We start from the raw sequence: 11889 nt of genomic DNA, 5'->3' as shown, positions 1-11889 counted from the left end.
TCCTCCGAACGCCGATGCTCTACGTCCTACAGGGCGTGGTCGCCTTCGTGCGCTTATCTCGAAGAAAGAAAGGGAGCGGACGGAATGGGGGGTGGAGCGGGGGGTTGTATGTCTTGTGTTTTCCCACGATACCGGCGCTGGAGTCGCAGAGCGTACGAAGGTCACTTCGCTCGCGGCAGCGGCCGCGTTTGCGAAAGGAGCGCGCTGTTCAAACAGAAATAGGTAGCAACTGCGATATTTAGTTCGCGCTCGTCCTGTGTGTGCCTGTTTGTTCGTTTCGTGCGCCCTGCTTTATGTTTCAGCAGTGCGGTTCAAGTACTGAGCTGTGACGCATGATAGTTCGCGCTCTTCCTGTGTGTGTTCGTTTCGTGCGTTCTTTGGGGTCGAGCGACGCGCTGGCAATTTCGAGTTGCTTTCCGTTCTTCGCGTTACATTCCAATTTGTTGCTATCCCATTCATTGCTTCGCCGTTGCGGTGACACTGTGACTTTTTTTTTATTCTTGGATGTAATGAAAAGACACCCCTCGCGTTATAATTGTTCAGTAGAGAAATATGGTACTTTTTCAAAGGTTCATAGCTGCGCTTTATTATTTTCCCGCTCGTGAACTAAACTGCGAAGGCTGCGGAATAAGATGTCTCTATTTTCCTGATACAATATGCTCTGCGAGCGCTGTCAGCTTCACGGTATTGTTTACGATTATGAAACGGCAATACTAAAGAATGTTTATCAACTCGCCGAACTCTGAGTGCTACTCACGGTACTGTACCAGGTATTCAGAGTGTCCGCATGTATGGGTATTTCACTGGTTAGCGCTCAAGTCCTTCGAGGCTGAGCGTGAAGTGTACTCCGGGTGAAAACGCCGAAAATGGTGCAACGCCCTCATATTCGTTGAGAAGCCACGCATGCGCTCAGAACAATGACGACAGCTATACATTGGCTTAGCAGTGAGCAGAGTACTGTTGATGGAGCCGATCGCTAACGGATGTCTGAGTAGGGCTATTTTCTTTCATACACAACAGTGGAACATGTTTCCAGTAATATTTTTTGCTCTAGCCATCTAAACTAGAAGCGTGTTGTTCTTTTCATATAAGCCATAGGAATACTTTTGTCATCCAGTAGCGAAGCTTATATAGAAAAATATGAAACAGATAACCAAGGCCTCGTTCACGCCAATAAATAATCCCTATAGGCATAAGCTCTTTCCGTGTGCTTGGCTGATAATGTCGGCGGATTCATGGCATTCTTTTAAACTATCACATTTACTTAAAGGGCCCCTCACCAGGTTTGACAATTTTGAGCTAACGAGCGCAATGCATACACTGGGCGTTCACGATCACGTCTGCCAAAACTTGCAACGCTACGCGCCGCGGAAATGGGTCAAATTTCAAGGTGAATGCTGCTTGCCCTTCTTCCGGGCGCACGCTTTACAGAATGAGGGGATGGCGTACATAAGAAAATGGCCCTGCGTAGATGGTAATGCCACGGGTAATGCTGTGACGTCGCTCCTCTACGTAGACGGCTCTGCTCTGACGTCGCCACTGCGATAATTATTTGACACGACATGTGGAGTTTGTGTAATTTGTTGCTTGAATGGAATAATAAAACTTGAGAGAAATAATGTGACACACAAAAGGAATGTGTGCGTCTTGTTCATTCCTTTTTCGTGAATTGCAGCGATATGCGGGGCTAATGTGCCTTCGTTTCCCATGCGTTCCTGTCCCCGCGGTTAGCGCATCGAGCAGACGCCAGCCCTGGAAACGAAAGTAATGTTCTGGTGTGTTCGAGCACTCATTATGCTCATTTATTCTACCGTGTTCATGTAAACGCCCACCGCGTCCAAGTAAGCGGCACTGGCTCTTGATACCGCCTCTCTCGTGCCAGTGAAATGTCGCAGCTTTCGTGCTCGGTAATAGAATGCAAGCCTGATGATCGGTGAGGGCGCTTTCGACATCGGTTATCGAAAGATGAAGCGCAGCGCCTTGCCTGGCTGCAATGCCTTGGCCTTCCGACGACGCAAAAGCATGCGTTTGTTTGTGATCGGCACTTCAAGCCGGAGGATTATAACCATGATCCGCGAATTCAAGATGGATTGAACACTCTGCTGAGGCATATGCTGCGCCCAGGCGGATTACCAACGCTCTTCGTTCCCAACGAGGTGGTAAGTGGCAAATTTTTGTGCTCAATTCGGAATGCACGCCCGCTGGTGAATCTCATAACCGAGTATCATTCGCTTGGTAGTTTGGCGTGCGTAGTGCGCCCAGTGTCTTTTCAATGTTGCATTTGCGAAATCCGGCAGAAGCAAAGAAATACGCAGTCACTCAATATGAAACTGTTCTGCCATGCATGCAGCGCACTTCTAGTAGCGCATGTTTGTGTTGTTTAGAAAGTAAACTAACCGAGCAACATTTGCAATGGGTATATCATGTGTTTCGAGCGCACATTGTTGTTTTGAATAATTTCTTTCATTTTTTTAAATGGGGCACGAATAAATATGTCTATGAACCAAAGTTCAACTTCACCGCAGTGTATTGCACATAGATTATAGCGAGTTATTTTAGCCGCGACGAACGTGAGTTACCAAAGACGAGCTGATGCACCCAAAATGGCGATTATTCAAATGTGCACATTTTCTTTCGGGATTTTCTGCAATGCGTATGTGCAAAAAAAAACTAATATTGAAAAATACTTCCACCTTCTTTCGTTGTGTACACATTGCAGCAATGTCTCAACAAAGCAGACATGAGCGCACGAACAGTTTCGTTTTTACTTGCAGCATTTGCCCGATGTGGCCGACGCATGCAGCAATGTTCCTGAAGCATCACAAACTGTAAGTGAGACGTGATATCTGAATGCAGTGTCTGATTTCAGTGGTGTCGGCGTGTTTGCAGGGCGAAAGATGCAGATGTAGGAGAGCAGCGCTGTTGTCCAGAGCCTGGCACTCAGACGACACAGGAAGATTGCAGACATTGTACGACATCCGAGAATGTCACGCAAACGCTGACAATCCTGCGCATGACTGTTACCCAGACAACACAAACGCGGATTTCTGGAAGAAATGCAGGTGAGCAGTGGCTGCCACGCTGACAGAGTGGGTAGCCAATAATACATAACATTAATGAGAATTAGCCACCACCCAACGAAAGTGTAGGGGTCGAAATGTATGGTAATTATGCACGATTTGACGCTGTACGCACCAGTAAAACTTACATGAGTGACAAGCAGTTGCATGACTTCCACTATTAGCTGCGAAGCGGCCCCCGCTGGAATACTGCGCCGACATGCCATGCCGTCAGTGTGAGACAAACGCAAATTTTGCACAACCGCGAAGTTGTTCATTACGGAAATTGTTTTCTCGCTTAAAACAAAGATTGCTCTTTTAAAAGTGTGTGTTAATTTACACCAACAAGGCATAGTACACGACGATGTACAGGCGATATACTTATTTTGACCGTTACTTTGTGAAAATGAAGGTATAATATGGGTCAAATGGCTATTTTGCCGACTTTCACAAAATATAGTGTCACTGTTTCTGCTAGGCAGACTCCTTGCGCTTTGTGACACTTAAATAGAAGAAACCCTTCTTTGAGGACAGAAGATGAAATTGAGCAAGCAGTTCAAATATGGGAAAAGTAAATGTGCGTGTGTTTTTAACAGCTCAAGTTCCGATAAGCGAGAGGTGCTGTTTTTGTGATAATGCCGTACATTACTGCAGCCACGCAGGTGGACACTCATGCTCGACTGCAGATCTCAACAAGCATGCAGACTGACAGCTCCGACATATTGTTGCCACCAGCAACGCTTGAACAATCCTGTGATCCTCCTGCTTTGTCCTGGGGACTACAGGCTCAAGCTTAAACAGCAGTGCACAGGGCACCATTTCTGGATGCTTCTCAGGCAGAAGAAATGGAGTACGACGATGTAGGGTCGCTCAACTCCAGCTACAGGCCTTCAACAAAATCGCTTAACAGCACGAGCACTACGTATGTTGCACTGAATCGTTTTTTGTTCACAGTAATAACAATAGCAGGGTGTTACACTTGGATAGCTCATATAATGTGTTCTTTGCATATGCGAATTTGCGAAGAAATGAGGCATAGTGTAGCTGATGGGTTGAGCAGGATTTATAGGTTCGTGCAGCGACACAATGCAATGAAACTTTAAATGCTGTTTTCACTGCGCAACACGGTATTGAATCGCAAGAAATACTAACACATGGCTACAGAAAGAGCATTTCAAGAAAATAGATTTCCGTCTGCTTTCGAACATGAAAAGCACATGTCCTAGCACAGAAAAAAGCGGCATCCTGGAAACTGACACCACAAGGAACGCAACGCCACTAAAGTGGTAGAACACGCAATCAGAGGTAATAATTTTTATAAAATTGAAGACCCAGACCACAACGCACACGGTACATGCTGTTGCTGAGTTAATGACTTCAAAAAAGTGTTGAGTCACATTCAATATTCACGATTCGTTGCCTTAAGCAGTAACTGCAAGAACGTGGCAATGTGGAGGAGCCAGCCTCTTATCGGACAAGCACCTGCAGGAAACATCTTTATGGCAGCTGGTCTGCTATTTTCTGGATGTCCAGTGGCCACAGCGCTGCGATGATTGCGGTCTATCAATGTCCAGGCCATAAGCTTCCAGCGTTTCTACCTCTACCAGAAGCTCTACCTGCTTCCACCTATAAATAAGGCAGGTTTCCATTCTGCTGAACAAGTACAGACATGGAAGAGTAAGAGCTACAAACAAAACGAACACTGAAATGTGTTCCCTCACTGTGCGTGCAGTTACCATTGCCTGAGCGCGGTCCTTGAGGAGTGACTAATAAGTGTATTGCATAGGCACTGCAACATTGGGCAGAAAATATGGGCTGTTCATACGTTTACAAAAATCTGAACAAGTCAAGAACATTGAAGTAAGCAAATTCATTGCGAAACGAGATCATTGCGTTAATATGGAGCATACGTTGGGCTGGCAGTAGAGTATATTCCATGAATTTAAATATTAGACAGGCATTACAAACAGCTGCCAAGCGTTGATATTCTTCTGGCAGACTGTACATTGCGATGTGCAGCGATGCTTTTAGAACTCTGCAGTTCAGGCAACTCGAGTTACGTCATTGAAATTCTTGTATGCAGCTCACGACCAGCAGCAGACCAAGCTTGCGGCAGATGTAGCTGACAAGGCATAGGACTTGGCAGGGGATGGGCCTGCGACTCTCCAGGACACAGTGCCAAGCACTTCGCGTATATTGTCCTTGAGACCAAGACGAATCGCCTCCTGCATTCTGAACAGGTGCAAGTGCTAGAGAAAATTAAAAAAGTAATGGTGTGATAGAAGTCAATCAGTGTAACTTACAAACATTCGTATGCTCATGCAGACGAAAGCTATCCCTAATAGCAATGCAATGGCGAAGGAGGGCCTGCAGCAAAGCCTGAGGAAGTTGAAAGAATGTGGCATCAAAGTGCAATCATTTACAGCAGGTATTGTTAAACACTAACTATTGCATGAAACCACAGTGATGGTGTGTTCATATATAGCAGTGGAATTGCATACATCCACTTAAAGTGTTCGTAAGGAAAGCTTTAAAAAAGTAATGTACATGTCCCAGGGATTCTCTAAATGTGACGAGGCCTATTTTGCGCACAGTTGGGGGTGTAAATCAATGGGTCACTTTTTTAAGTGCCAGCGTCTGCTGACATTAAAGTTTCACAGCATGAAGCATGAATACGCTCAGCAACATCGTTATTACGACCTTTGGTTGGCGGGTGCACAGATCAAGCAACCAAGATCACTTGCTGAAGGGACAGCTTACATGTAAGATGTACGTACTTGTAACTTTGCGTATACGTCCTGCCATGCTTTGCAGATCGCCACCGAGGAGTCACGGCATTCCTCCGAAAAAAGAAGCTCATATACTTCTACGATGCATGGCACAGTGCTAAATGTATGCGGAAACACTCACATGCAATAACTATGGTGGTAGGATACATGGAGTAAAATTTAGTTCACTTTGGTATTCTGCAGAAGCTGAAACCTTGCCTCACATCTGTCGCAATTGCTTTTACTCAGGTATCATGAAGAAGCTCAAGTCTTTGCGCAAATCCAAAGGCTGCACCATTATTGGAAAATGGATCAAGAGTATAGTCAACCACTTGTATTTCGTGGCTGCAGCAGGAAATGGCGATGGGGACCTGATAGTCAGCATGTGGCGTAGCATGCTCAATCACATCTGCAACCAGCATGTGGGCCACCAGAGACCGTTCACTGCTTGCTTACATGGGCCCCTTGAAGATAGAGAATGGATGAAACGAGGTAAGTCCAATAGGGGAGATTTGCTAAGTGTTCCTTGTATAACATTGGTGCATCTGTACGTGAATATTTGCATGGTTCAACACTTATGCATGCATCATTTTTTGTCACAAGACGCCAAAATCGGGCATTACAAATACTGCTTCCTCCTCATATCATTTTACAAGACCAATCCTTTCTTTCCCGTAGTTGTTACACTTCCAGTAATTTTTTAAAAATTCACCAGTAAGTTTAGCTTGGACATGCTTGTACATATCGGAAAAAAATACGGTTTAAAGGCGGGTCGACAAGTCCCATTTTGTAAACGGTCTAAGTTGCACACTCAACGAGGACGCTTGGACAAGTTTTCAACAAAAGCCTTCGGCATTTAGGCCACATGGACATTTCATCTTCAAGAGCGGAACTTTGTCATCCGCGTCATAACAGGCCGCAATAATTGACATAAAATGGGGTGAAACAGCATCAACCTATGTTGTCGATGAAATCAGTTGCCATAAAGCCACAAATACTGGCCTCCTGGTATTGCATTATGTTACTTTCTAAAATGTAACCACATTCTCTTATGGCAGATTCTCTCGCATTCTCCAAGATGCGCGCCATTCTGGAATGTCCACGCCTGCTGAATGACCTGCGCCAGCTATCCCCAGATGACCAAACGTTTTCATTGGAGGCACTCAACAGCTTGACCAAACGTTTTCATTGGAGGCACTCAACAGCTTGCTCATCCGCTTTGCACCAAAGTCAACAGCATTTTCGCCATGTGGGATGAAAGCAAGGTGCAAATGCAGTTCAAAATATCTGCAATGCATTTGGTGATGTGTATTTAACTTGCATTCCAGGACAAGACTCGCTGTTATGCATTTCAATGAGAATGCGTCCAGAATGCAAGCCTGCGACCGAACAGGAAAAGAACGTTGGAAGTGCAGAATGAGCAAACCCAAGAAGGGACACTTCACTGCTCGCAAAATCATGACAGAGGCCACATATCGTACGTAGCCATCTATATAGTGAACCTGACTTGAAATTTTCATTGCATACTAGTCAAAAAAAGACAAGCAGCCGCAACATTTTGATGTGCACAAGAACGGCTTCTAAAGCAGTTCCTGCTATTTTATTCATAATGTTTCTGTTCGTCTCCACAAACAACATAACATAGATTGTACAGTTTCATATACTACGTTTGTTACCTAGTTGTGTTGCATCGTATCAGGCAAGAATTAATGTAACAGTCAGTCAAATATCAAGCAAACATTATTCCGCACAGCGCAATTGTGTAGAACTACATGGCACCACTTTTTCAGGTTATGTCAACCGGCTGCGAGTTGATGTGGTCAACAGGTGTACAGCTTCCTCACACAAAGGTAGCCAGCAGCTGAGAACACAACAGCCACACCGGTGCATGACTGACGACTACGACAAGCCTGACAAAGCAGCATTAGTCGCACAGCTGAAATCGAGGTTTCAATGAACTATTCTATTTGTCCGACGTGCATGTGGTGCTTCTTTATAGTCAGTGGAGGCAGGGCATTTACAATGCGTCTTGGTTCCTGTACATCGATTACTTCAAAGTTTACAGCGACTCACTCACTTTGAACTTTGTAGTGGGCCAGAGCCTAGCCATGCTCCAATTAGAAGCAAGGAAAAACAACAGTTGCTTTGATGCCTGAAGGCACAAGTGTCGTACCAGAGGTGGTATTTGCGGACTGTTCATGATAAAAGTTCTGCTCTTTTTGTTACCTTGTATAAGCGAGATGCTTTTATGTTATTGTGGTTTCTCACTGTCAGTTAATTGTGTTTTTACAAAAATAAAATTTCAGTTGCAACTCAGTACCACTGTTTGTCGTTTCTTCATCTTAGCCTTGCCCTGTTTCTTTCGTGCAGTGTTGATAGTTGCAGTTTAACTGCACATATGCTCTCAAACGAGAAACTAAAGCACCATAAACTACTTCAAGCAAACAAACAAAAGCCATCGCACTAGCTTCGTGCGTACGATACTAAAGTGACAAAACATTCGTATGTTCAGTAAGGTCACAAAAACGCAGCGATGGTGTCATTTCCAAGCTATGATCAATGTGGTCACAAACCTTGGTTGTGTGTGTGTACGAGAGAAAGATTACGTAATAGTTACCTAGTCCAAATGGGGGTGTTGAAAGCCGACGTATGTCGCCGAGGGATACTCGTGCCTGATCCTGGCTACAACACATGCAGGCGGAACGACCCTGTTGTGGCGGCCAAGTCGCTTCCACAGCCATTTCGTGAATAGCCGGTACGCGACGAAGCGGTACTTCCTGTAAACAGACAAGCACAGCATCAAAAAGTGGTTCGAATTACCAACATAGGCGTAGTGTTCCTTGTACAAGCACTTTAACCTGAAAACGGTAGCGGCCGCATCCAACTGCACGGCAAAAAACCGTGATAACTTGGAGCCAGCACGCTCGCGGGGTATTATTACCTTTACACGCGGGCCTTCTGCCACATTCGTTTGGGGAGGGAAAGCAGATAGCGCACGTAGCTGCACTTCAGCGTGCCGGTAAACACGACACGCTTAAACGCCGCATGTTTCTTACTTGTGGAGCTCCGCATCCATCTGAACGTCGAAGTCTGCCAGGATGTAAAACATCGCCTCGAGAACCGCAGCATTCAGGCACACGCTTGAAAAGTCCGCATGACGCGTGATGCAGTCGTCGTTGCCCTTGGCAACAACTTCCGGCACCACACGGCAGCACACATTTTCTTCTGCATTCGTGCTTGGCAAGCAGTGCCCACAAAAACACCTGCGTCGAAGCGAGTGTCACAGTTTTAGTGAAAGCAGTGCAACACTCAAAAGCCGGACACGAACATATTCACTACTGACAAACTCTAAATGTGAAAAAGCTTGAACACACTCAAGCACTGGAGTAAGGAACAGTAAGTACACGAAGCGGATTGAGTGTGATATCACATACCAACGCACGTCGTCTCCTTCGCCTGGAGAAGGTGGACTGTCGGGGCTCGGTGCATCGTCCCTGACAGCAGTTGCAGGGATGCGACGCGGTGTGTCACGGTAAGGATCCATTATCCGTGCCAGCCTTTCTAAACGAGCGCGCACCGAGGCATCCATCCCGCAGAAACAGGCAGGAGACCACAAAATAACGCTGGTCAACAAAACAACGCCGCACGCGTGCGCACGTGACCTGGCGTGCGCATGACGTATTCATGCGTATGCATCATGTGATCCCCTCGCTCGGATGCCGGAGAGGATGGGGAAGGAATTTGGCTTGCGAAGCCTACGCGGGGCGAACGGCAAGGGTTTCGAGCTCGCCTCCTCGCACGATGGTTTCGCGCCGCTTCAAAACGCCTGTTTTCTCAGCTCGAAATAAACAGATTGAAAAAATTCTTGTGGCATAATGATCTTCATCGGACACACAACAACTGCCAGTGTCTAACTAAAATTTGTTATGGGGCCTGGTGAGGGGCCCTTTAAAGAGAGTCTTATACGTGGCAAGTGTGAAGAATAAACAGAGAAACAAGAGACAACGCCCGTTCGTGGGCCGGCTGTTCTTCTCTGCCTCGTCTTTCTCTTCCTCGTGCTGGTCAAGCACGAGGGCCCAAGCTACGCTTCCGCTCATGGTCCTCACACTCGGCCATGACTGCGAATGAACGAAGCCGCCGACAGCGTCCCTGGTGGCTGACGTTGACTGTGTCGCCGTGGTCGGTCGATACAACGCCGCTGGGCTTGCCTTTGTTCTTGGCGGATGACGTCTGGCGGTCGGCATTGGCTGTGCCGCAGTGGTTGGTTTTGCTTACGCCACGACTTGTCTTGCAGAGTTGCCGAACATTCTGGGGGCGATGCTGGCTGTGTCGGGGGGGGAGGGGGCGGTCGCAGAAGGCCTCGGTCGCGCTGTGGCCTAACGTGGTGAGCGGCGGAAGACGACGCGAGCAGTTGGCACTTTTTTCGCAAGCTCGGGACAAGCTTCCGCACTGTCGCGTCATCAGTTCTCACTACTTTAGTACCACACACATGTGGATACTGTGCGTGCCACAGAACTTCGTGTTCTTTGGTCGTAAGAGAGCGACACTTGGATCGAAGTGGCATGTCATTGATGTCTGTAGGCGTTGTGGTCTCTCCGTCCTTCATCCGAGAGACATCCTTGAACGGGATGTGAACGTCCATGCAAGCGCTTTCCCGTGCGCGTCTGCGATATGCTAGAAATGCCGACTGCGGAGTCATTGATGTGACAGCATCGCTGCGGAATTCATCAGTCACGCCATCGGCGCACTTAGGCTGTACTGGCCGGCCTCTTGTACCAGCAGCTTGCATCTTACTCAGGGCAAGGTGACCATATGCGCCCTCGGCCAATGACTGCGATGAACTTTGCGTACTGAGCTCCGGTGGGTCTGAGAGCACATTAATATCGATTGCTGGCATGGGCTCGTCCAGCTTGGGAACGGTTAGTGTGTTGGAAAACGGAGGAGCCGGCTTGTCCACGTGCCAAGGTGAAGATAAGCCTGGCGCTCGCGTGATCGACTTCTGTGGCTTGGAGGCAGGCTTGGTCACGAGAAAGGAAGGTCGTGAGGTGGGTCGCGACAATGAGTTTGAGTTCTCGACAACCAAGTGCAGCTGGCGGCATGTGTCGGTGTCTGGCGCGGAGCGTTCCGCGAAGCTTCCTGTGAAGGAGCTGCAGGACACAGCTGTACCATCGGGCCGGGGTTCAGGAGCGGAGATGTTGGTGCAGGACACAGCTACACCATCGTGATGGAGCTCTTGATCTCGGTCACCGAGGAAGGGCAGCGTAGTAGGGGCCCGAGATGCACCATCGAGGTTGTGCGTCTTACGGCTGCCATGAGTGGTACACAGTGAGTCGGTAGGGGAGGGGCTACAGGTATGTGAAAGCGGGCGAAATACGTAAGTCAACCTGGCGCACCATTCAGTCCAGGATTGTTGTTTGACGCCTTCGTAGCCATGCCATGCCTTGGCAGCATCGCGAAGGCGGTCTATGGCCACCAGCCATTTCCGATGATCCGGCCAGGCATGGCGGGCGGCGAGGTCGTTTACTGCTTTGATCCACAGAACGGCATTATCCTGGAATCCTCGGAACTCCGGTAGTTCTGATGCAACCGCTGATGGTAGTGTGGACTGCAACGATCTGGAGGCTGTGGCGGCGAAACGGTCTAGTTCCTGGGCAAGCAAGGATGTCGCCCGCATGACGTCCGTGGGAAGGTTGAGCGAGGATCCCAAGGAGCCAGGGGAGATGACCGTGGAGAATACGGGCCCTCCGGTACTCACGGCGGCGGTTGAGAACCCACAGTTTGAAGGCGCCAAGCTGTGAAGCTGTTCGGACAAGCGCGTGGCTGCGCGGATGATCCTCGTAGCATCGTCGGGTGAGCCGCCTGGAGAACCATTGGCTGCGGCCGCAGAATATGTTTTCGTCGCAGCAATCAGCGTGGCGATGTCCTCAATCAGGGAAGCATGGTAAACACGATGAATGCAATCACCGGTACAATACCGTCGTGTCGCCAAGGAGGCCTGGACGCCTTCCCCGGACGGTGCTTTTAGCGCCGGCAGGTAAGCGGGTGTCGAGGAGGCTTGGACG

The 11889-nt window shown here is 48.0% G+C and overlaps 2 protein-coding genes across 2 annotated transcripts; one reads left to right on the top strand and one right to left on the bottom strand.

Annotated features, from left to right (window-relative positions):
• Positions 1–6081: 6081 nt before the first annotated feature.
• Positions 6082–7784, top strand: LOC119406518 (uncharacterized). The gene is made up of 3 exons (XM_037673257.1): positions 6082–6319; positions 6886–7008; positions 7618–7784. The coding sequence occupies exons 1-3, from the start codon at positions 6082–6084 to the stop codon at positions 7782–7784; spliced, it is 528 nt and encodes a 175-aa protein (XP_037529185.1).
• A 660-nt stretch (positions 7785–8444) lies between these two features.
• On the bottom strand, positions 8445–9416 carry LOC119406517 (P2X purinoceptor 7). Its single transcript, XM_037673256.1, has 3 exons — positions 9262–9416; positions 8884–9090; positions 8445–8604 (listed from the first exon to the last, which is right to left on the bottom strand). The coding sequence occupies exons 1-3, from the start codon at positions 9414–9416 to the stop codon at positions 8445–8447; spliced, it is 522 nt and encodes a 173-aa protein (XP_037529184.1).
• Positions 9417–11889: the final 2473 nt, after the last annotated feature.

This window comes from Rhipicephalus sanguineus, chromosome 10 (genome assembly GCF_013339695.2).
Source record: "Rhipicephalus sanguineus isolate Rsan-2018 chromosome 10, BIME_Rsan_1.4, whole genome shotgun sequence".
Taxonomy (NCBI): Eukaryota; Metazoa; Arthropoda; class Arachnida; order Ixodida; family Ixodidae; genus Rhipicephalus; species Rhipicephalus sanguineus.
Note: the sequence above shows the minus strand (reverse complement) of the source record. Positions and strands in the feature narration are given on the sequence as shown.